Raw genomic sequence first — 26,212 nt, 5'->3', positions numbered from 1 at the left:
CACAGTTTCGTGTCCCGGTCTGGGAAGATCCCACGTGGTGATGAGCGGCTGGGCCCGTGAGCCATGGCTGCTGAGCCTGCGCGTCTGGAGCCTGTGCTCTGCAATGGGAGAGGCCGCAACAGTGAGAGGCCTGCGTACCGCAAAAAAAAAAAAAAGAAGAAGAGTGCTGGGAGTGGGCAACCTGGTCTTGTTCCTGATCTTAGTGGAAGTGGTTTCAGTTTTTCACCATTGAGGATGATGTTGGCTGTGGGTTTGTCATATATGGCCTTTATTATGTTGAGGAAAGTTCCCTCTATGCCTACTTTCTGCAGAGTTTTTATCATAAATCGGTGTTGAATTTTGTCGAAAGCTTTCTCTGCATCTATTGAGATGATCATATGGTTTTTCTCCTTCACTTTGTTAATATGGTTTATCACGTTGATTGATTTGCGTATGTTGAAGAATCCTTGCGTTCCTGGAATAAACCCCACTTGATCATGGTGTATGATCCTTTTAATGTGCTGTTGGATTCTCTTTGCTAGTATTTTGTTGAGCATTTTTGCATCTATGTTCATCAGTGATATTGGCCTGTAGTTTTCTTTCTTTGTGACATCTTTGTCTGGTTTTGGTATCAGGGTGATGGCGGCCTCGTAGAATGAGTTTGGGAGTGTTCCTCCCTCTGCTATATTTTGGAAGAGTTTGAGAAGGATAGGTGTTAGCTCTTCTCTAAATGTTTGATAGAATTCGTCTGTGAAGCCATCTGGTCCTGGGCTTTTGTTTGTTGGAAGATTTTTAATCACAGTTTCAATTTCAGTGCTTGTGATTGGTCTGTTCATATTTTCTGTTTCTTCCTGATTCAGTCTTGGCAGGTTGTGCTTTTCTAAGAATTTGTCCATTTCTTCCAGATTGTCCATTTTGTTGGCATAGAGTTGCTTGTAGTAATCTCTCATGATCTTTTGCATTTCTGCAGTGTCAGTTGTTACTTCTCCTTTTTCATTTCTAATTGTATTGATTTGAGTCTTCTCCCTTTTTTTCTTGATGAGTCTGGCTAATGGTTTATCAATTTTGTTTATCTTCTCAAAGAACCAGCTTTTAGTTTTATTGATCTTTGCTCTCGTTTCCTTCATTTCTTTTTCATTTATTTCTGATCTGATCTTTATGATTTCTTTCCTTCTGCTAACTTTGGGGTTTTTTGGTTCTTCTTTCTCTAATTGCTTTAGGTGCAAGGTTAGGTTGTTTATTCGAGATGTTTCCTGTTTCTTAAGGTAGGATTGTATTGCTATAAACTTCCCTCTTCGAATTGCTTTTGCTGCATCCCATAGGTTTTGGGTTGTTGTGTCTCCATTGTCATTTGTTTCTAGGTATTTTTTTATTTCCTCTTTGATTTCTTCAGTGATCACTTCATTATTAAGTAGGGTATTGTTTAGCCTCCATGTGTTTGTATTTTTTACAGATCTTTTCCTGTAATTGATATCTAGTCTCATAGTGTTGTGGTCGGAAAAGATACTTGATACAATTTCAATTTTCTTAAATTTTCCAAGGCTTGATTTGTGACCCAAGGTATGATCTATCCTGGAGAATGTTCCATGAGCACTTGAGAAAAATGTGTATTCTGTTGTTTTTGGATGGAATGTCCTATAAATATCAATTAAGTGCATCTTGTTTAATGTATCATTTAAAGCTTGTGTTTCCTTATTTATTTTCATTTTGTATGATCTGTCCATTGGTGAAAGTGGGGTGTTAATGTCCCCTACTATGATTGTGTTACTGTCGATTTCCCCTGTATGGCTATTAGTATTTGCCTTATGTATTGAGGTGCTCCTATGTTGGCTGCATAAATATTTACAATTGTTATATCTTCTTCTTGGATTGATCCCTTAATCATTATGTAGTGTCCTTCTTTGTCTCTTGTAATAGTCTTTATTTTAAAGTCTATTTTGTCTAATATGAGAATTGCTACTCCAGCTTTCTTTTGATTTCCATTTGCATGGAATATCTTTTTCCGTCCCCTCACTTTCAGTCTGTATGTGTCCCTAGGTCTGAAGTGGGTCTCTTGTAGACAGCATATATATGGGTCTTGTTTTTGTATCCGTTCACCCAGTGTATGTCTTTTGGTGGGAGCATTTAATCCATTTACATTTAAGGTAATTATCGATATGTATGTTCCCGTTCCCATTTTCTTAATTGTTTTGGGTTTGTTATTGTAGGTCTTTTCCTTCTCTTGTGTTTCTTGCGTAGAGAAGTTCCTTTAACATTTGTTGTAAAGCTGGTTTGGTGGTGCTGAACTCTCTCAGCTTTTGTTTGTCTGTAAAGGTTTTAATTTCTCCATCAAATCTGAATGAGATCCTTGCTGGGTAGAGTAATCTTGGTTGTAGGTTCTTCTCCTTCATCACTTTAAATATGTCCTGCCAGTCCCTTCTGGCTTGCAGAATTTCTGCTGAAAGATCAGCTGTTAACCTTATGGGGATTCCCTTGTGTGGTATTTTTCCCTTGCTGCTTATAATATGTTTTCTTTAATTTTTGATTGACTAATATGTGTCTTGGCGTGTTTCTCCTTGGATTTATCTTGTATGTGACTCTCTGTGCTTCCTGGACTTGATTAACTATTTCCTTACCCATATTAGGGAAGTTTTCAACTGTAATCTCTTCAAATATTTTCTCAGTCCCTTTCTTTTTCTCTTCTTCTTCTGGGACCCCTATAATTCAAATATTGGTGCGTTTAATGTTGTCCCAGAGGTCTCTGAGACTGTCCTCAGTTCTTTTCATTCTTTTTTCTTTATTCTGCTCTGCAGTAGTTATTTCCACTATTTTATCTTCCAGGTCAGTTATCCGTTCTTCTGCCTCAGTTATTCTGCTATTGATCCCTTTTAGAGTATTTTTAATTTTATTTATTGTGTTGTTTATCGTTGCTTGTTTCCTCTTTAGTACTTCTAGGTCCTTGTTAAATGTTTCTTGCATTTTCTCTATTCTATTTCCAAGATTTTGGATCATCTTTACTATCATTATTCTGAATTCTTTTTCAGGTAAACTGCCTATTTCCTCTTCATTTGTTAGGTCTGGTGGGTTTTTATCTTGCTCCTTCATCTGCTGTGTGTTTTTCTGTCTTCTCATTTTGCTTATCTTACTGTGTTTGGGGTCTCCTTTTTGCAGGCTGCAGGTTCATAGTTCCCGTAGTTGTTGGTGTGTGACCCCAGTCGCTAAGGTTGGTTCAGTGGGTTGTGTAAGCTTCCTGGTGGAGGGGACTAGTGCCTGTGTTCTGGTGGATGAGGCTGGATCTTGTCTTTCTGTTGGGCAGGTCCACGTCTGGTGGTGTGTTTTGGGGTGTCTGTGGCCTTATGATTTTAGGCAGCCTCTCTGCTAATGGATGGGGTTGTGTTCCTGTCTTGCTAGTTGTTTGGCATAGGGTGTCCAGCACTGTAGCTTCCTGGTCGTTGAGTGAAGCTGGGTGTTGGTGTTGAGATGGAGATCTCTGGGAGATTTTCACCGTTTGATATTACGTGGCGCTGAGAGGTCTCTTGTGGAGCAGTGTCCTGAAGTTGGCTCTCCCACGTCAGAGGCACAGCACTGACTCCTGGTTGCAGCACCAAGAGCGTTTCATCCACACGCCTGCTAGTGTTGGAGGGTCTCCTGCAGAGGTGGGGGGTGGCTGTGGCTCACCGTGGGGACTAGGACACTGGCAGCAGAAGTTCTGGGAGGTACTCGTTGGTGTGAGCCATCCCAGAGTCTGCCATTAGCCCCACCAAAGAGCCCAGGTAGGCTCCAGTGTTGGGTTGCCTCAGGCCAAACAACCAAGGTAATTTAGTTGTTTTGCATGGTATATTATATTAAATTGTTACTTAGAACTAAAGCCTACTTTGCAGTTTTATAAAGTAAATTGTTTATCATTTTGTAAGATGAGTTACTTTCCATATTATTTCTAAGGTGTTTTAGACTTCCTTTTTGTTAAGGCTCCTAATATACTATTCTAACATATCACAAAAACTACTTGAAAAATTACTTTCGGTAGATAAATGTTAATACATTATTAATCTTAAAACTATCTGAAAATCCTATTTACTTAAAAATCTAAGAGTGAAATATTTGTAAAGTGTCCTTTTATAATACAAGAAGGTGTTTTGTATTTTACATCCTCAGTAAGAAAATACCTGTTGTGTACTGTGAATACATTTATGGTCCTTCCTTGGTATCTGCAGGGGATTGGTTCCAGGACCTCCAATGATGCTCAAGTCCCTCATATAAAATGGCTTAGTATTTGCATATAATCTGCACACGTCCTCCCATATACTTTATTTATTTATTTTTTTTCTCCCATATACTTTAAATCATCATGTAGATTACATATAATACCTAATACCATGTAAATGTAAATACTGTGTAACAAAGTTGACAAAGTTCTGCCATCATTTTAATTTTTTATTTAAAATAAATAAATTTATTTATTTATTTATTTTTGGCTGCGTTGGGTCTTTGTTGCTACACGTGGGCTTTCTGGTTGCGGGGAGCGGGAGCTACTCTTAGTTGCGGTGCAGGGGCTTCTCGTTGCGGTGGCTTCTCTTGTTGCGGAGCATGGGCTCTAGGCATGTGGGCTTCAGTAGTTGTGGCACGTGGGCTCAGTAGTTGTGGCTCGCAGGCTCCAGAGCACAGGCTTAGTAGTTGTGGTGCACAGGCTTAGTTGCTCCGCAGCATGTGGGATCTTCCCGGACCAGGGCTCGAACCCGTGTCTCCTGCATTGGCAGGCAGATTCTTTTTTTTTTTTGCGGTACTCGGGCCTCTCACTGTTGTGGCCTCTCCCGTTGCAGAGCACAGGCTCCGGACGCGCAGGCTCTGGACGCGCAGGCTCAGCGGCTATGGCCCCTGGGCCCAGCCGCTCCGCGGCATGTGGGATCTTCCCAGACCGGGGCACGAACCCGTGTCCCCTGCATCGGCAGGCGGACTCTCAACCACTGTGCCACCAGGGAAGCCCCAAAACATCCTTTTAGTTTTTTTTTTAATTTTTTTATTTTTGGGGGGTCATGCTCTGCATCATGCAGGATTTTAGTTCCCCAGCCAGGGATCAAACCCCTGCCCCCTGCATTGAGAGCACAGAGTCTTAACCACTGGACCACCAGGGAATTCGGCAGGCAGATTCTTAACCACTGCACCACCAGGGAAGTCCCTCTCAGGATTTTTTTGTTTTGTTTTGTTTTTGTTTTTAATTCTGGTTTCTGCTCTGTTAGATTCTTTTTTAAAAAAATAATTAATTGCTTAATTTTCGGCTGCATTGGGTGTTCGTTGCTGCTCTTGGGCTTTTCTCTAGTTGCAGCGAGCGGGGACTACTCTTCCTTGCGGTGCACGGGCTTCTCATTGCGGTGGCTTCTCTTGTTGCGGAGCATGGGCTCTAGGTGCACGCGTTTCAGTAGTTGTGGCATGCGGGCTTTAGAGCGCAGGCTCAGTAGTTGTGGCGCACAGACTTAGTTGCTCTGCGGCATGTGGGATCTTCCTGGACCAGGGCTCGAACCCTTGTCTCCTGCATTGGCAGGAGGATTCTTAACCCCTGCACCACCAAGGAACCCCTCAGGGTGAATTTTAATCTGCAGGATCATTCTCTAGTTTGGAGAGATGTACAGTGAGGATAGATAAAATCATGAATGGTCTCATGATCATGAAGTAGGAAATTAGTTACTTTTAATGTTCTGAGTTTAAGAAAGTATAGTTGTATGTAAGGTAGACTGTGTGTGTGTGTGTGTGTGTGTGTGTCTGTGTGTGTGTGTTATACATGGTTTTCCACTCTCTACTGAAATATCTATATATTTCCTCATCATTCCTTCCCTTCCTTTCCAGTTATTTATCAATTGACCATTTATGGCAATCTGTCTTATACCAAGTAAATACCAAAAGGAGGGTTGCTTCTTAAGGGTTTATGGTAAGATACCAAAAGGAGTGTTACTTCTTAAGCGTTTATGGTAAGATAAACCATAAACTTGTGATGATAATTATGATATAAATTGTACAGAGGGTTGCAAGTCTTAAAACAATGCTTCATAGGGGAGGTGGGACTTTAAGCTGGATGTTTAGGAATGACCAGGCTTATATATTTCTTACATTGGTTTTAAGTTTTATGAAGGTGGGCGTAATATATCAAATAGCTACTTAATCTCATATCAGTTGCTTAAAACATTTAAGAGAAAAGCATCTTTATCCTATGCTTTCCTCTTGTCTGTCCTGGTTTAGAGCTTTACTTAAAACACAGTTTGTGATTTTCTGGTAAAGATTGTTACATGAACAGTTCAGAGTGCTTGTGGATTGAAGAAGCATCTGTTAATCAAAGCATTCAAGGTTTATTGGTTTTAATTCCTTGTGATTTACTTTATTGTAGAGCATGGGCCTGGAATTGATATATTTACACCTGGTAAACCTGGAGAATATGACTTGGAAGGTGGTATATGGGAGGATGAAGATGCTCGGAATTTTTATGAGAACCTCATTGATTTGAAAGCTTTTGTTCCAGCCATCTTGTTTAAAGATAATGAAAAAAGTTGTCAGAGTAAAGAGTCCAACAAGGATGATTACAAAGGTAAGTGCTGGAGGACAAATTTTTTTATATTGAAGTGCTACAAAGATTAGTTTCAAAATAATATTTGTAAATTTTTTTTATTTACTAGTTTTGTAATACGAACATTGAGTCACTAGATTAAATGAATGACAGAATAATATGGACATCTTAATTAATTTGAGTTCACTTTATCTAATCAGCTTTATCTTCCCCTCATCTTTACCACAGATCCTCATGCCATGTATGTCTCCATCAATTCATCAATCCATCCATCTGTTCATTTCTTCAGTGAACAGATGGCATACAGAATCAAAGAAGTTATGGTCTTTGTTCTCAGTGAACATAATGTATTTTAAAAAATCTGAATATGTCAAATTTCTTGCCAGGTATAAATGTAGATTCTAAGACAAATGATGCAGATTTTGTGAGTCTTTGTAGTTTTTGCAGCAGGATTTCAATATGACTTTTAATTCAGAGGTACTGATTCTTTGATTTCAAACAGAGGCAAAGGAACCTAAGGATAATAAGGAGGTATCAAGTCCTGACGATTTGGAGCTTGAGTTGGAGAACCTAGAGATTAATGATGACACTTTGGAGCTAGAGGGTGGAGATGAAGGTGAAGATCTTACAAAGAAACTTCTTGATGAGCAAGGTAAACACTTTTGCCAAAAATTTTAATTTTTGACTAGTTGTTTTTTTTTTAAACGTCTGTTTTATTTTATTTATTTTTGGCCACGCTCTGCAACTTGTGGGATGTTAGTTCCCTGACCAGCGATTGAACCCGGTCCCTCGGCAGTGAGAGCACGGAGTCCTAAACGCTGGACTGCCGGGGAATTCCCAAGTTTTGATTAGTGTTTCTACACAAAGCCCTCGCCTGAGAATATGGGTCTTTACTCTTTTATTCCTTGTTTTCCTGTTGTTTCTAGGCTATCACTTTTTTGGAATTTGATTTGGAACAGAAATACTGCATGTCCTATATTATGTGACTACAAACTTTAGTGATAATCTGAATGTTAATATATATTTCTTACACTTCTCTACTTGCTAGCATTGTCCTTAATGTATTCTAATGCTGATATAATGTTTACAGTCTTAACATAAGTGTATTTGAAAGTTGAGAGTTAAAAAGACAATTAGTATATCAGTTCATCTGTGGTAATTTTATCTTTATAATTGAGTAATGTTTTATATTTAGTAGTAAAATTATCACATTGTTAATTATTTCCTGAATACTTCCCATCAAGTTTCTTTATTAGTTAGGATTTTTTATTAGAAAGATACCTTCTGTCAGTATTGCCTGTCTCTCTATGGGCTTCATTGTTTCCTACTGCAGATTCTGTTTATCCATGTCATGAAGGGAGTGAGGCATGGCTGGAGGCTACCCTTGGCTCAAACCAGTTAGTGACATCAGAAGAAAAGGGGCTTGTCTCTCACTGTCTGTGTATAAGCCTCATGGAAGGACTTGGCTAGTCCTGTGTCATGCTTGCCTGTGGCCGAGAGGAGTGGTGGTGTCTGTGCTTGGGCAGCACCCTTCCCCATCAGAATCCCATGGATTGCCTTCGAGGGCAAGCGATGATCGTACTGTTAATTGAAGACATGGGAGAAGGGATGCATGACAGATGAAAATAGCAGATCTACTATAAAACTACATGCAACTTATGACTTACCATGTAAAAGTTTGCCTTTTTATAGTTGATATCTGAAAGACAGTAGTGATTTAGGGTTATGATTCTAAAGATACCCACACTTTCTAGGGTAATATCTCAAAAAATGCTTCATTTTTTCATGAGTAAGAAAAGTGCTCTAGATTATCTATGCCCCAGATAACTTCTTACTGGATGTTTTTATTCTTATATTGTCTATGTATATATATTTTTAAACCTGTTTAAAAACGAATTTCATGTTAGAACAAGAGGATGAAGAAGCCAGCACTGGATCTCATCTCAAGCTCATAGTAGATGCTTTTCTCCAGCAATTGCCCAACTGTGTCAACCGTGATCTGATAGACAAGGTATGGTTGCCTCTGTGTGACTTTACTCAAGCATGTAGACCTTGTAGGATAGCTTGAATTAGGAACGTCTATGGTTTTTGGACTGTTGTGGCTGTAGAATGAACCATTTCTTCAAATGGAATCTAATATGGGAATTCAAAATAAACACATACAGTGGTAGCCAGTTTGTAGATGTTGTGTTTGGGGGTGGAACTGTCTCTAGAATCCTGTTAGCTTGACACCTCTCCCCTTCACATAGGGATTCCTCAGTGTGGGAAATACTGTGTTAGACCAGAAGTTCTTAAAGTATGCTCTGTAGATTCCTGGTGTCTTCTGAGGCACTTTCAGGGGTCTGTAAGGTCAAAACTCTTTCCATACTAATACTAGGATTTTTTTTCCCCACTTTTTCACTGTTTTTGACATTTGCAAAAGTGGTGATGGGTAAAGCTGCTGGCATTTTAACACGAATCAAGCTGCATGGGTAGTAGATTGTACTAGTAGCCACTGCCGTGCATTTGCAATTAAAAGAACAATGCTACTTTCACTTAAGAATCTCTGATGAATCCATAAAAATTGGAGTAATTTTGTTTCATTTCAGTCTTCGAGTACACTTCCTTTTTTTTTTTTTTTTTGTGCGGTACGCGGGCCTCTCACCATTGTGGCCTCTCCCGCTGCGGAGCACAGGCTCCGGACGCGCAGCCTCAGCGGCCATGGCTCACGGGCCTAGCCGCTCCGCGGCATGTGGGATCTTCCCGGACCGGGGCACGAACCCGTGTCCCCTGCATCGGCAGGCGGACTATCAATCACTGCGCCACCAGGGAAGCCCAAGTACACTTCCTTTTAACTTGATAAAATAAGAAGGACGTGTAAAGCACATATACTATCTCTAAGTTGCCTCGAGGAAAGGTTGCCTCAATCATTTGTGTGATTGAGTTGCAAGCTAAACTAGTTGCTTTTTACATAGAATACTGTTTTTACTTGAAAGAACTGATGGACAAACTGTGGTTATTCAGACGTGGGTGTTTAGCAGACATTTTTCTAACATGAACAGGTGAGCCTCTCACTTCAAGGGAAACAACTAAAAGTATTTATTGCCAGTGGATAAATTTGACTTTCCAGCAAAAATTAGAATTTTGGAAAACTTCTGTTCACCACCATAAGCGTGACATCTTCCCAGTTCTTTTCTGAAGAGGCTTTATTGGTGAGACTTTTCTGATAAGATGAGTGGTGATGTCAAATAATGTAATTTAAAAATACTGTGTAAGTGTTTGGAAGATCTGCATAGCTCAGTGAACCATTGTTCTGAATTACCAGTACATAAGGTCAACAAAATCTTGATTGGATATTAAAAATTCACTCAGTGCAAGATAGACCAATGGATTTTAATCTAGCAGAGCATGAGAAGTTGATTGATAGTTTCAGATTTCACATTGCAACTGATGTTTAAGAAACTACCACTTGTCAAGTTTTGGTGAAGTATCAAAGAATATCTATAATTACTGAAAACAATATTAAAATATGCCTCCCTTTCCAGCTACATATATGTGTGAAACTGGAGGTTCTTTTTTTTTTTTTTTTAATAAACTTATTTATTTATTTTTGGCTGCATTGGGTCTCTGTTGCTACGTACAGGCTTTCTCTAGTTGTGGCACGTGGGCTTGTTGCAGAGCACGGGCTCCAGGTGCTCGGGCTTCTGTAGTTGCAGCATGTGGGCTCAGTAGTTGTGGTGCACGGGCTTAGCTGCTCCACCACATGTGGGATCCTCCTGGACCAGGGCTCGAACCCGTGTCCCCTGCATTGGCAAGTGGATTCTTAACCACTGCACCACCAGAGAAGTCCCTGGAGTTTCTTCATATACTTCATCCAAAACAACATGTCACAACAGATTGAGTGCAGAAATAGATACGAGAATCTATAGATATGAGAATCTAAGGTATCTTCTAGAAGAATACCACTCTTCTGTCACTAAATTTTTTTTTCATTAAAAAAAAATTTCCAAAAAATGTTAACAACTAATAGATTTATTGGTATTTTTATGTGAATTAATATTTTGAAAATTTCTCAGTTTTAACTTCTAAAAACAGTAACTGCTGATAAACATATTAACCCACAAAAACAAAGTTCTTTCAGGTCCTTAATAATTTTTAAGAGTGTAGAACACTCTTGAGACCCAAAGTTTGAAAATCATTGCTTTAAATCATTTTTAAGTCAAGGTGTAATGTAATCTTTTATCCTTTTTTCTCCCCATAATGTATTGAGGGTTCCCTATAGAGTACTACAGACATCAAGTTGTTTTTTGACTTTCAGCATGTTTAGCTCTTCTACAAATAATTTAGATGTGTTTCAGTAACTATTCATATAATCAAATAGGCTTGAAAAAAATTCAAAATTGGCTAATCACCTCTTGGAGTAATTAGGTCAATGTACAGTTTTCAAAAACTTAGTAATTACAACATTTATTTCTGTTTTCTGAAGAGATAGTCTCTTTTTTCTTTCATCTGTAGAATATAGCAGAGACTACCTTTTAAACAACTGCTTATTTTCCTAAGGTTGGGATATGATTGAATTTTTCCCCTGCTAAATTTTCATATATTCACTGGATATCAGCAGGATGAGAGATACCTTGACATGCCTGCCACACCCTTGCAGCCGTTTTGAGTGCTATCCTGAAAGTTGAGTGGGAAGATCTCATGTGAATCTGTATTGGAAAGTATCCTGCAGTGCCCAGCTCAGTAATGACCATATGTTAAATTCTGGGTTAGCTCTTGGAGGTTCAGATGGAAAATAGGAGGTTACCCTGCCCTGTTGGACCCCAGTGGGTTCCTCCTGGGAGTCAGCTTCCTCATGAAAGGAATTTTTTCCATCTATATTGGCAGAGTTCCAAATGGCTTAAGAGGGAAAAGTAGTTGGAAAATAGAAAAATCTAAGAATTCTTTTGAATTCAATACTTACGTAACAATATATGACCTGAAGTGAAGATTTCTTTTAGGTGACTTCTGCAGGTAATGTCATTCATTGTGATGCTTATTTCTGCATGCATTTGATGATCAGAAGAGTTTATTTTTACTTAAAAAAATAAAAAATGATTGTTGAACTGTCTTTCATTTACTTACAACGTTTTGAAACAAGTTTTCAAAAACTGCTTGTTGAGTTGTCAGGCAGCACTTGTAACCCGGGCAGACAGACACCACACCAGTGATTCCTTTGCTTTCATTTCTCCCCAAAGGGCAGGGCTGGTTAAATCTAAGAATTAATATACATGTGAAGCTTTTTTTTTCTTTTTAATTTCCTCAAATTTATTAATTCTGGCAGTTTTCATGTAGTCTTTTATTCATTTATTCTACGTATTTATTGAGCCACCACTATGTGTACCAGGCATTTACATGTTTACGAACTCCTAATCTTTGCAGAGTTTTGAGCATTGTAGTTTTTTTCCATCTAACTGGCCTTTGATTATTGTGGTAGGAAAAGTGTTCATTGCCTGTTAAAGGATAATGTTCTAAAATAGTTATTGAAGTACATCTTATTTTTTTGTTTCCTAATTTATGTTGAAACATAGGCCATTATTAGCCATTAAAATTTTTTCTGTATATTTTTCAAAAAATGTTGATTTGAGGGGTGTGTGTGTGTGTGTGTGTGTATGTGTGTGTGTGTGTGTGTGTGTGTGTGTGTGAAGTTTTCCAGTGTTAACCAGTTTTCTTTTCTGAGTACATGACCTTTGGGATTTTTATTATACTAGTCCAGAATTTTTCAGTGTTTCATATGGGTGAATTACTTGAAGGAACTTTAGTATATTTTCAGCTTTTCTCTTTTTTATTCTAATTAGCTGTAAGAAGCTTTAATGTTATACAATATAAACTTTAATAAAATATATTATACTCCCTTTACAAGCAGAAGGAAAAATTTACATTGGTTTTACTTTTGACTAATAGTGACAGTTTCAATCTTGGTGAATACTTTCAATGTGAGTTAGTTTCCTGGGTTTGAATCTAATCACCATTAGTTGTGTCATTTTTTTCAGCAAAAGTTTTAATCAAATGGGAGGTGTTTCAGTGAGTGTATTGTTGAAGAGTTGAACCCCTTTGTAGGGAAGTCTGAGGATCTTTGTTACCTGATCCTCAAATCTACCTAAAGATTGGGATTAATGATAAAATAATCATGCGAACCTATGGAAGGAAAATACTTGAGGTACCCAAAAGGATATTTGATAATAGTTTTTTTCTTTTTAAAGTATAACTTAAACTTGTTATTTTCTTAAACCATGTATATTGAAAATCTTTGATAATGTTTAAAAAATATACATACCTATATTTAAAAAATACCAACTACTCATAGTTTTGTTTTCTAATGGCTTCCCGGAACATACACTTCTTGTAGCTTTTCTTCTACACTTATATTAGATGTTAGACATATTGATGAAATATTGAACACATTTTCGTTATTAAAATATAGAATAGTGGATTGCTATACTAAATAATAATTATGGGTATTTATTGTAGTCCTATGATGTGGTTTCTTTAGTTTGTTACCAGATCTGACTGTTGACATTTTTACTCAGTGTTGAAGCACTTACTCTTACACGTTTCTAGGGATAATCTGTGTCTATGTCTCATACGTAGTTGGTCTTTATTCTTTTTTGGTTATCCTTATTAGCATTAGTAATTTTCTTGGTTCCTGGCTTCTTGTTACTTTGTACATTTTACCAGAAAACTTTCCTGATATTAACATTGATTTATGAGATCAAAAGCATGGATTGTACATTTCATATAGTTATTTGCCAAACATGTCATGGTGGGTCTTCAATCTACTCACTTGAAGTTCTGTTTCTAACACTAGGTTGCAATTAAAAAGTTTATGAAACATATATTTTGAGATATATAAGGAGAGAGGAGTTTAAGCTTAGTGATCTTTAAAGTTTGGGATATGCTTATAATACTAGTGTCTTAAAACCTTTGTGAACTGTTTAGGAACTATTAGAAATCATTGTAGCATGCAGAGTTTCTGCTTTCAATAGCTAAATGGAGATTTTTTTAAGAAAAAAGTTTGCTTTTTCTCCTATAGGCAGCAATGGATTTTTGCATGAACATGAACACAAAAGCAAATAGGAAGAAGCTGGTCCGGGCGCTCTTTATAGTTCCCAGACAAAGGTAGGTAAAAAAAAAAAAAGAGTAATTTCTTAGTGTTTTTACCCTGCAATGATGATTGTAAGGTCTAAGTTCTTGTTTATTTATCTCTTAGAAAATATCCCTTGTCAACAGAACTTATTATCATTGTTGTTAGCATATTTTCTAGAACTTATTTCTCATTGATTTTTGTTCATGAGCTCTAGTGGGAATATTTCTTCTGATGCTTTCTTGTTATTTTGAGAGAAAAAATTTAAGAATTATAGGAACTTAAGTAACTTAATCATTGCTAGAAGCAACTTGTTTACACTTTTGCCTCTGAGGAGAAAAAATAATAAATGGTATATCTTTTTTTGGAGAGTTTTTATTTTATAGAAAGATCAGACTAAATTGATTGTATCTAATTTTTAAGAGTTGTGTTTAAATGAAAAATTTCAAGTTTTTTTTGGTAATTATGCTAGTTTGGACTTGGAAGTCACATTAGTGATTATGTTGCTGGTAATTCAAGAAATTATGAATAATGCTGGTAGACAATTCTAATGCTCTAACTTACACTAAATTAAAACCCCTACTTCACCCGCATATTTTAGGACCACAACAGGTCATAGATTGTTGACCTTAGGAACCTGGAGGAGATCCATTTCTGTTTATTCAACAGTGAATAATTAAAGGATTTTGTTAGCTATTATCATGATTACATACATCATAGCTAAGATATATACTTTCCCCAGAAGATACGGATTCTGAGGGATTTCACTAAAGATTTCTTAAGCAAAATTTTAATTTGGTTCATTCATTGGTCTCTTAAATGGTAACATTTCGCAGTGAAACCAAATCACTACTTTTTTCCTTTATATTGGTTTTTATCTCCTTGTCAGCAGCATTAATGAGCATTTGTTTTTTCATTTTAGTGGGACAAGGGAGATGGAATGTGCTAATATAGTGAGTAGATAATTCAGAATTATCTAATTGAGAAAATCATAGATGAATTATTTTTATTATGTAAAATTATGTATTGCATTTCATCAAATCTGAGGTGCCGTCAGTTATGAGGTGCATCATTATTTCATGTACAACTAAGAAAGAAAAGAATATTGCCAGTTACTTTTAAGCCTTTGATTGTGAGACACATTTTACTTTCAAACTCAAAATTTCAAACTCCAAAATTTTTTTCCTTAATATTTTGGACCAGTTTTTTAAAGTGATTCTTTTCTTTACCTATACAGTGGAGTGTTTACTTTCATAGTTTTCTTTTCAACTGTTTATTTGAATGAAGAAACGTAGTAACAATTATCTGGACTTCTAGCATAGAATGAACCAAATTTAGCAAAAATAAAAGGCTTTGTTAACAAAAGAAATTATGCAGTAATATTAAATAGTTTATTATAAGAGAGCATCTTGTCTCCCTTTATCCCCATTCCTTCCCACTCCCTCACCCTAGAGAAAACTCCTGAAAAACTATATACTATTACTTGGTTTTATGCCAGTTACATCCTTTATAACTGGATTTATCTGCTTAGCTCAGCAGTTGGCTGCAAATTAGAAGTAGTTGGAATCTGCTAGAAACAGACTTGAAAGTAGTAGGAAGTGACAATTATGGTTTGAGAGGAGAGAAAAAAATAAAGATACAAGTACTTAAAATGTATATCCTTTTGGAGCTATGAGGAAGAGACCACATAGTCTTATATACCTGAAATATAAAAATATAATAATTTAGGTTTCTTATATTCAGCCTGAGTGATCAGGAAAGGTTAAATTATGTTCTAAAATTTATTCATTAACTAAGGGTCTACTCTATACTGTGATTAGTGCTGGAGATACAGTGGTGAACAAGACAGATTCAACTCGTATTCATGCAGCTTACAGTTTCGAGAGGAAGAAAGAGAATTCTAAGTGCAGTTGACAGGAAGAATCCCAGCATGTTTTGAAGTACGTAACACGGGGAACTGATTGACTTAGTCTCGGCAGTAAGAGAAGGCTGCCTGGAACAAGGGTCATTTAATCCAAGACCTGAGAAAGGAATGAGCTAGGTGAGGGATGGATGAGGAGAGGGAACGTAGAAAGCATTTCTGATAGAGGCAACAGAAACAGAGACAGGAACGGTCACGCATCAGAACTACTGAAAAAACCTGTTTCTTGGTTTCCCTGGACATTGTTGTCTAGACTAAGCTGCAGGAGGGAGGCCATGTTTACTTCTTTATCCTCAGCACTGAGCACAATGCCGCACAGACAGAAGGTGATAAACTTATGTAACCTGGTATTTACAATGCCCTTACTCATCTAGCCCCTTTTCAGCTTCTTCAGTCGTCATTCTAGCCACTCTTGGAAAATCCTGATCTGTAACGATTTCTTGAATACCCTTTGTTCTCTGCTTCCAAGCCTCTGCTTTCTACTCTATCTGGGATATCCTGTATTTTTCCACCAAAAAATCTCCAGTCTTGAACTCTTAGCGTAAGAGTTATCTTCTCTGAACAACCATCTTTATTTCCCTTACGTATATATAGGTGCTCTTTAATAGACTTTCGACTTAATGTCTTCATACATACAAAGAATTCGGCACGTTACATTAGGCATATTGGGTCAGTGTTGGTTTGTGCCTGTACCCCTATGAAACTGTAAAAATATGGGCCCTTTAAAAGAGGACTAGATCTTTTCATTTTGAACATCTGCAACATCAGCTGTAGTGTTTGATACACAGTAAGGGCTTGAAAATATTTGGTGAATTAATATTGGTCATATGCAAATTTAAAATTTTATTTAAAAAATAAGTAATGCACTCACAGGACTCAGAACACTGAAGTATAGAACATTGTGCTGAAAATTATCTTTCCTATCCTTGTCTCCCCATCTACCCAATTCCTACTCCTCCCAGTAGGAAACCGCTGTCTTGATTCTTGCATCCTTCCAAAGTTTCTTTTGCATGTGCAAGAACATGCGAACATTCTTATATTTCCTGCTTTTTTACACAAGGGCAACTTCTTATACCTATTGTTCTGAACTTTACTGTTTTCACTTAACAGTATATCTTGGAAATCTTTTCAGGTCTATACATAAAGATTTCTATTGTTCTTTTTAAAGCTGCAGTGTTTCTTTTTATGAATATACTGTATTTAACCACTTTGGACTTCCAGTCTTTGCCATTACAAACAGCCCTGTATTTGTATAATACCTTTCCTTTCTTCTTCCTCCTCTTCATTATATTAGCTAGTGGTTTATTCATTTTAGTTTTTTTCACACACATACACACACACACACACACACACACACACACACACACACACACATAAAACCCAGCCTCTAGATTATCTATGTATTTATTCTACTGTTTTACTGTTTTCTTACTCATTATTTTTGGATTTTATCTTTATTTTCTTCTTTTTTGGTTTCTTTAATTCATTTTGTTCCTTTTTTGGCATTTATATTATATATTGCTGTCCTCTGACCCTGGTTTTAGCTATATCTCTTAGTTCTGACATGTGGTGATTTCTATTTTTATGTTTTCTGGAAATTCTCCAATTTCAGTTTGTTTTTACATTGTTACCTAAGGAGGTATTTGAGAGAGTTTTAAAATTTCCAGGTAGTGGGACTTTTTTGTTTTGTTTTCTGGTTAATCATATTTTTATTGCACTGTGATTAGAGAATACTGTGTTACTTGTGCTTTATGGAATTTAAAAAAATTTTCTTGTGGCCTATTATGTAGTCAGTTTTCATGAACATTCCACAAACATTTTTGGAAAAAGGGGTGCCTCTCTCTTTGTGTGGCATCTCCCTCCCCTCCCCCCAAAGGACATGGATCCTAGTGAATGTCTTTATTCTTCTCTATGGCCAGGATTCCCTCCTTTATCCATTTAGCCCCTCCAGCCTGAGCCGACCATAAAAACCAGAATGAATCATTTTATAGTTACTTGAGTGCCTATGACTGTGAGGACCCGAAGGTTTTATATGTGTGTATATGTGGTAGAGAATTTAAGCTGTCTTACCTAGTTTGTATAGTTTGGTTTAGGAAGCACTAAACTAGATAACTCTTTAAGGTTTTTACAGTTCTTTTCTTTAAAAAAAGCAAAAACAAAAAAAACAGAGTTTATTGGAATATAATTCACATAACCATACAGTTCACCCATTTGAAGTATACAGTTCAGTGTTTTAAATATATTCAACTATCACAACAATAAAATTTGAAAACATTTTTGTCCCCCTAAAAGAAACCTTATATCTATTAGCAGGCAGTTCCATTCCCTCCCTGCCCACTCTCTCTCCTGTCCTAAGAAACCACTAATCTACTTTCAGTCTCTATGGAGTTACTATTCTGGGTATTTCCTGTAAATGAAATCATAAAATATGTGGCCTTTTGTGCCTCACTTCTTTCGCTTAGTAGGTTTTCAAGATTGATCCATATCATAGCATGTATTAAAATTTCCTTCTTTTTAAAGGCTGAATAATATTTCATTGTATAGATATATACCACATTTTGTTTACCCATTTGTCAGTTGACGGACATTTGAGTTGTTTCCACTTTTTAGCTATTATGAATATGCCGTTGTGACTCTTTGTGTACAAGTTTTTGTGTGGTCTTTGTTTTCAGTTCTCTTGAGTATATACCTATGAGTGGAATTGCTGTGTTTTAGGGTAACTATGGTTAACATTTTTAGTAACCACTAAACTATTTTTCGCAGTGGCTGCATTTTACATTCCCAACAGCAATGTGTGAAGGTTCCAGTTTTTCCATATCCTTACCAACAGTTGTTGTTGTCCCCGTTTTGATTATAGCCATCTTAGTGTGTAGTGGAATCTTATCTCATTGTGGTTTTGATTTGCATTTCTCTAATGGCTAATTATTTTGAGCATTTTTTCATGTGCTCATTGGCCATTTGTATGTCTTCTTTGGAAAATGTTCTGTTCAAATCCTTTACCTCCTTTTAAGTTGTATTATTTGTCTTTTTATTATTGTTGTAGGAGTTCTTTATATATACTTTGTGCACGTCTCTTATCAGATATAATTTGCAGATGGTTTCTTTCATTCTGTGAGTTGTCTTTCACTTTCTTGGTATCATTTGCAGCACAAAAGTTTTAAAAATTGATCTTTCCATCTTTACAGTTCTTAAATGTCTGATGTGGAGCACTGTTTTAACTTTCAGTTGTGTTCTTCCTTCATTAAATAAACAGTGGTTAAAAAAAATCTCAAAAGGCTGGCATTATATCTCTTAGCCTGTTAATTTGAAGGAATCCACAGAAATGAAATCTACTAGAAACCTCCTTAATTATATATTTATATATCATCCTACAGTTAATTTGTAGTATAACTGTCCACACATGAAATTTCACATAAAGTGCTTACATCTTTTAAAAAAAATTTTATTGAAGTATAGTTGATTTACAATGTTAATTTCTGCTGTACAGCAAAGTGACTCAGTTATACATGTATATATTCTTTTTCATATTTTCCATTCTGGTTTATCACAGGATATTGATATTTCCCTGTACTATACAGTAGGACCTTGTTGTTTATCCATCCCATATATACTAGTTTGCATCTGCTAATCCCAAGTGCCCAACCCTTCCCTCTCCAACCTGACCTCACCTTTGGCAACCACAGGTCTGTTCTCTACGTCTGTGAGCCTGTTTATGTTTTGTTTCATAGATGTATTCATTTGTGTTGTATTTTAGATTCCACATATGATACTATATGGTATTTGTCCTTCTCTGTCTGACTTACTTCGCTTAGTATGATAATCTCTAGGTCCATCCATGTTGCTACAGATGGCCGAGTAGTATTCCACTGTATATATGTACCACATCTTCTTTATCCATTCATCTGTCCATGGACATTTAGGTTGTTTCCCTGTCTTGGCTATTGTACAAGCTGCTATGAACATAGGGATGCATGTATCTTTTCAAATTATAGTTTTGTCTGGGTGTATGCCCGGCAGTGGGATTGCTGGATCATATGACATAAAGTGCTTACATCTTAAGTATATGTGTATATCCACACCTAGATCAAGATAGAGAACATTCCTAGCCCCTCCAGAGGTTCCCTCACCTAAGCAAACTTTCAGGTGTAAAGTCAGCCAGAATCAGGGAGCGTACCTAAGCATCTCTTAGTTCCTTGTTTTGAATATAGATGGACCTGGTATTGGTTTTAGTGACTTTGAAGCCATATGGATTTTGCCGTGTTTTAGCAGATGGATGTATGTTCAGAATCTCTTTACATTAATATAAACAGAATATTCTTCAGAGGTAAAGTGCTTCACTTAAGTCTTGGACAGCTTTTCCTGATCCAGCTTTTAGGAGCATTTGCTGGAGTTTTTGTGAGAGTCTTTATAATTTGACCTCCCCTTGCTAAAAAATGAGAAACTGAGTTTTGGGAAATCTGTTAGTATGTTGCACCACTTGATGGCACTGTTGAATTGGGAATGTGAATGTTGTGGAAAAAGTCATCGGAGCGTTTGGTTGTCAATTTCAGAGTAAATGATCCCAGTCTTTTGTTTATTATATTTTCTCTTTTTTGAATTGTCATCTGCTTTGGTGTTTCCTATGAAGAAAAACCTTTGTATTCTTTAATTGAACAGTAACAGTGTTCTTTCACATTAATTTTTTTCTAGACATTTTTGAGCACAGATATAATTAATAGCTTTCAACAGTTAAATTCTTTAGATTTTAAAGAGACAGAAAAAAGCTGGACTTTTTTTTGAAAGCTGATTGATTACAAAATAAAAGCCTTTAAGATTCCTTTTTTTTCCCCCTCAGGAACAAAAGTACGTTATCCTGCTTTCCTGTTCTTACTTGTAGTTAGTAACTGGATGTTTACTTAGTTGATGATCATTAACTGCTTGTAGGATACTTAAATGTGTGATTTAGGAGACCTTGAAAGTATAAGCAAGGTTTTATTATTATTTAAGAAAAAAACACTCTTTTTAAATGGTTCACTCATTAATTGTTGGTAAAAATAATTATCACTCTCAGAAGATTATAAAATTCAGTTTTCAAAGGAAGGGTCTAAGTTTATTTTCTAGTTTACTTTTAGAAAAGTCAAATAAAATAAAATATATATCTAGCTTAAAATTTAACACAGAAATTTGCTTTTTATGTTGATTAAAGTGTTTTATAACTTTCATGTGATTGATATAGCATTTAGCACTCCATTCCATTTGGGCTTGCATTTGTAGGAAGGTGGAAAAGACAGAAAAACATACTTAAATAGGACTAACATTGAAAAAATATGTAATTTCTTGTATTATTTGCATCATAGGGGATCTTACTTTGTGAAGTAAGGAATGAACATTCACAGAACTTGGAAGATTTAAGTGGGGCAGGATGACATTTAGTATCAACGATCCATTTAATTGTAAAAAGTATAGTGGAAAAAGGAATTTTAGGAATTTCTTAGTTTGAGAAGGATTTGGTGAGTTTATTAGTAGAGGATTCTGGGAAAACAGAATATCTGGCTTTACTTCCATATGACCAATTCTGAAAGAAACAAAAACTAGGATTACTAACTACTTAGAAAGGCTTAATTAAAAGAGTTAAGATCTTCTAGGGGATCCTTAACCTAATTTTTAAATTCCTGTTGAAGCTGAAAGTGCTGACCTGTGTTCTTAGTTTACTGATGTTACTCTGCATGGATAACACAGGCTGCTTTACTTTAAAAGGTGGCTCTATCCACCTTTCTTTGGGGGCTGGGAAAAAGCTTTGAAGTATCAATAGATTGAGCCAATTGGAAGAATAAAAAAAATGAAGCAAAGTATAGGTGACTTGACCAGGAAAAGAAGAAAAAAGGAAATGACATAGTTTGATTAGAATTTTTTTCTTCTACGTGTTATAATCTCAATTTTTTTTTTTTTTTTTGCGGTACGCGGGCCTCTTATTGCTGTGGCCTCTCCCGCTGCGGAGCACAGTCTCTGGGCGCGCAGGCTCCGGGCGCGCAGGCTCAGCGGCCATGGCTCACGGGCCCAGCCGCTCCGCGGCATGTGGGATCTTCCCGGACCGGGGCACGAACCCGTGTCCCCTGCATCTGCAGGCAGACTCTCAACCAGTGCGCCACCAGGGAAGCCCTATAATCTCAAATTTTGTTGAAAAATACATTGAAAAAGACAATCAAGATCCCACATGCCGCGGAGCGGCTGGGCCCGTGAGCCATGGCCGCTGAGCCTGCGCGCCCGGAGCCTGTGCTCCGCAACGGGAGAGGCCCGTGTACCGCAAAAAAAAAAAAAAAAAAAAAAAAGATTAATATTAATTTTGTAAACTCAGAAGATAATTCTTTTTTTTTTTTTTTTTTGGTACGCGGGCCTCTCACTGTTGTGGCCTCTCCCATTGGGGAGCACAGGCTCCAGACACGCAGGCTCAGCGGCCATGGCTCACAGGCCCAGCTGCTCCGCGGCATGTGGGATCTTCCCAGACCGGGGCACGAACCCACGTCCCCTGCATCGGCAGGCGGACTCTCAACCACTGCGCCACCAGGGAAGCCCCTCAGAAGATAATTCTTAAAAAAAAAATCCAGGTAGAGAACCATTTAGAAAATATAAAGAAAACATTAAAAAGTTTAAGAATAAGCCAGATGATATACTAGAAGTTTAAAAAAACCACTTGAAAACCTCAGTGAAACAAGTAATTTTTTTGGAAAAAATACACATTTTCAAACTTGATTCAATCAAGACAAAATTAAATAGACCAGTGATTATGGAAGAAAATGTAAAAAATTATCAGAGTAATTTCTTTGCTGTATCGTTTTTTCCAGAGCATAGGAAGGAGAACTTCCCATTTCATAATATGAAGAAATAGGCAAAATCTTAACAAAAAAAAGAGCGAGGATGTTAAAAGTGTGGACCGGTCTCACTTTTTAATGTCGATATAAAAATTCTAAGTAAAATACTAACAAATTATATTTAATAGTATATTAAAAACAAACATCCAGCATGATCAAAGAGGATTGATCTTAGGAATGAAAAGCTACTTTAAACAGGAAACTTATTTTTTATTTTTATTTTTTTGCGGTACGCGGGCCTCTCACTGTTGTGGCCTCTCCCGTTGCGGAGCACAGGCTCCGGACACGCAGGCTCAGAGGCCATGGCTCACGGGCCCAGCCGCTCTGCAGCATGTGGGATCTTCGCGGACCGGGGCACGAACCCGTGTTCCCTGCATCGGCAGGTGGACTCTCAACAACTGTGCCACCAGGGAAGCTCAGGAAACTTATTAATATATGTAACACCAGTAGGGAAAATAAACTATATGATTATCCCATTGACTGCATAAAAGATATTTGATAGGGCTTCCCTGGTGGCGCAGTGGTTAAGAATCCGCCTGCCAATGCAGGGGACACAGATTCGAGCCCTGGTCCTGGAAGATCCCACATGCTGAGCAGCAGCTAAGCCCATGTGCCACAACTACTGAGCCTGCACTCTAGAGCCCGCCAGCCACAACTACTGAGCCCACGTGCCACAACTACTGAAGCCTGCGTGCCTAGAGCCCATGCACCACAACAAAGAGTAGCCCCCATTCACTGCAACTAGGGGAAGCCCGCACGCAGAAACAAAGACCCAACTCGGCCAAAAATAAATAAATAAATAAATTAAAAAAAAGATATTTGATAAACTAGTGCTTGTTTGATAAAATATAAAAGTTGATCAAATTTAATATTATTCTTATAAAAATTGGATGATATTTCATTAATATGAAGAATAGTTTAGAATAAAAGCTGACAGTAAGAAATATCTATCAAGCACCTATGAACAAGTAAATTATATACGTTAGAAGGTGATAAACTCTATTTAAAAAATAATAGTGCAGGGTAAGGGGCTGGGGGGTGGGATGGATTTGCAGTTTCAATGGTGTATTCAGAATGGGTCTCATGGAGGGGATGTCATTGGAACTAAGACTTGACCTTTGTGAGGGAGTAAGTGGCAGAGATATTTGGGGAAAGCAGACTCCAGCTACTGAGAAGAGCCAGTGCTGAGGCTCTGAGGATTACTGGGGGTCCGGTGAGACTGGACAGGATAGTAGGAGATGAGGTCAGGTCAATTCATGAGGTCACAGAAGTGCTGTTTGAGAGAATTAGAGCCTGAGCCTCTCGACTCCCAGTGCATTGCTCTTTGTTATCCCATGACCTCAACTCTTGAGTCTTATTTTTCTGACCTGTAGTTGTGGCAGTTGGGAGGGGTAGAACCTGGGGCATAGGTTTAAAGTCCTATATTTGTAATTGATCATGAACTGAGAAAAAAAGTATTTTTTGCTAAAGTGGATATGAAAAAGCTAACATTCCAACTAAAATATAATAATATATTAAAATATAATATTCTAACTAAAGTTTGAAAGTTTAGAAAGTAAATTTGGTATTAGTATGAATCCATCTATTATGCATGAAAATTACGTGTGCTGTTGCCCTAGGCTTTTTTTTTCCCCACACTAGCAGACGTTAAGAAAATTATTACATATTTGTGAGAGTGTCTTACAGGATACCTCTTTTTTGTAACATCAACAAGGAGTAATGTGACCCACATGTGTGCATTTTCTGTGTGACAGGAACTTAACCTTCAATTGATAAAACTTTTAAAATAATTTAAAGAAACATTTAAAATAAGGCTTAACACTAAATGTTTTGATTCAGCTCTTTACATAACGGACTGTACTTCTCATTTCTTTAAAGAAGGGTATAATGCATTTAAAATTTTTTGAGGTACTTTTACAGAGCCACCACATTCTTGACTTCTCTCAACCTCTGTAGTCTTATTTCTGAAATGGTGATTATAATGTCTACCTGATGGGGTGGTTATCAGTATCAACAAGATAAATAATGGAGATTGGATGCCTAGGACAGGGCCTGGCACCTTGGGAAGAAAAATACGTGATAAGTTTTAAAGGAAATTATAATGGTCAAAGAGGAATACAAAATTTTTGAGGCTCTTAGGCATGAATTTGAGCACTTTCCTCTCCTTGACTCCACCTTTCAAATTTCTGTCCATTCTTCCTTCCTTCACTATGTCCCTTCTGAATTTTCCAGGTCTAATTCTCAGCCTTTCATGGTAGGCAGAGTTTTCTCTGATGATCACACCATTTTCATGTTCTGTAGTATAATGATATATTCAGGGATATGTAAGACTTGTAGAATTATTTGTCTGTTCTAAATGGCTGCGGGTTGTTGTAGTTTTTGAGCTCTTGCTTTGAATTTTTCTAGTTTTTTGCTTCCTTCCTCCCTGTCAGCTCCCATTACTTGCTGCTGTCAGTGCAGCTGCTTTTATTAGTTCCTCACAGCTTCTCATCTTCAGAGTCTGGTCTGCTGAGTGTTGAATCATTGGATAATCAAGTTTTATAAAATAATGTCTGTGGCAGGAATGGAAAATAAATTTTTAGCTTGTGTGTTGATTCTGATTAGTAGTGGCTGCCTGGAGTCCTGGAATCTGGAGTTGCATCCAAATTTGATGAGAAAGTGCTCTGATGATGAAAGGGGACAGCAGCATGAGGAAATGCAGATTTGTGTTTATTGTCCTGAGTAAGAGTCGAGAAGCCCCGTGGGAGAATCTGAGTGGGTTCTATAATGGGTAGAATAAGTTAGTGTGTGGGTTTTGTGATTATTATTTCTTTTGACTTCTTAGATACCCTTTTGGTTATTGGTTACCCTTTTACTTTACATTGAAGCTTTGAAATAACTTATCCATGGATAAATGAAGGAAATTGTTTAAAAGGATTGTTTTATACTGTTTGTTATCTTTGTTTATTTACTCAGTAATTATGTGATTAAAACTTTAAGCCATGTTTTCTTTGCTTGGTATTTCATATTTTATCAAAATTGAGTACTCGATGGAAATTGCAAATGTGCAGTAAATGTACTGAATGGAAAATACCATATTATTAATAAACTTTCACAAGGCAAATTGAATTTCCAAATACTTCATTATAATGGCAATACATAGGCATGTCTGTATGGTTATTATTAGTTTTTATAATCATTTAATGTGTGAATATATCTGAGAAAGTTTAAATTTTAAAATGAGTTATTTCTGGTGTGCCTTTCCTTTTACACATATCACATGTAACTTTTGCAGGTTGGATTTGCTACCATTTTATGCAAGATTGGTTGCTACATTGCATCCCTGCATGTCTGATGTAGCAGAGGATCTTTGTTCCATGCTGAGGGGGGATTTCAGATTTCATGTATGTATTTAAGCATTTATTTTGTTATATATATATATACACACACTTATGAGTGAGGATTCTTTAGTTTAAAAATATGATTATTTTATTGGTAAGCACATTTTGAAACTTGATAGTGGTATAACAGTTCAGAATGTATGGACTTCTAAATTTTTTAAATGTAAATCTACTCAGCAAAGCTTGAAATTGATAAATGCTATTCCAATTTGGAGATGAGCTGTTGCTGCTACCTTGTTTTCCCATTGTAGGGTCTGCACTTCTTGCTTTTGTAAAGTAAAAACATTCTCCAAGGTCAAGAGAGCCAGCAGGCCTCATTGGTGTTCCCCGAAGAAACATAAGATTGGCCATGACAAGTCAGGGCACACAGTGCCTGTAGGATGCCTGTTCAGGTGTTGGGGGTCCAACGTTTGGGGCACACGAAGTTGCGTAAATGCTCTGATCTCAGTG

At 37.1% G+C, this 26,212-nt stretch overlaps 1 protein-coding gene across 5 annotated transcripts in view; it reads left to right on the top strand.

Annotated features, from left to right (window-relative positions):
• UPF2 (UPF2 regulator of nonsense mediated mRNA decay) overlaps window positions 1-26,212 on the top strand; it is a 212,927-nt gene that overhangs the window by 22,526 nt on the left and 164,189 nt on the right. For all 5 annotated transcript variants that reach the window (XM_079912671.1, XM_079912668.1, XM_079912669.1 and 2 more), the window contains exons 5-9: window positions 6,335-6,532; window positions 7,014-7,163; window positions 8,419-8,522; window positions 13,563-13,648; window positions 25,657-25,765. In XM_079912671.1, coding sequence (XP_079768797.1) covers window positions 6,335-6,532; window positions 7,014-7,163; window positions 8,419-8,522; window positions 13,563-13,648; window positions 25,657-25,765 — 647 coding nt within the window. The remainder of the gene's footprint in view (window positions 1-6,334; window positions 6,533-7,013; window positions 7,164-8,418; window positions 8,523-13,562; window positions 13,649-25,656; window positions 25,766-26,212) is intronic.

Source organism: Stenella coeruleoalba, assembly GCF_951394435.1.
Source record: "Stenella coeruleoalba genome assembly, chromosome: 2".
Lineage (NCBI taxonomy): Eukaryota > Metazoa > Chordata > Mammalia > Artiodactyla > Delphinidae > Stenella > Stenella coeruleoalba.
This window is presented reverse-complemented; position numbering and strand designations above follow the sequence as displayed.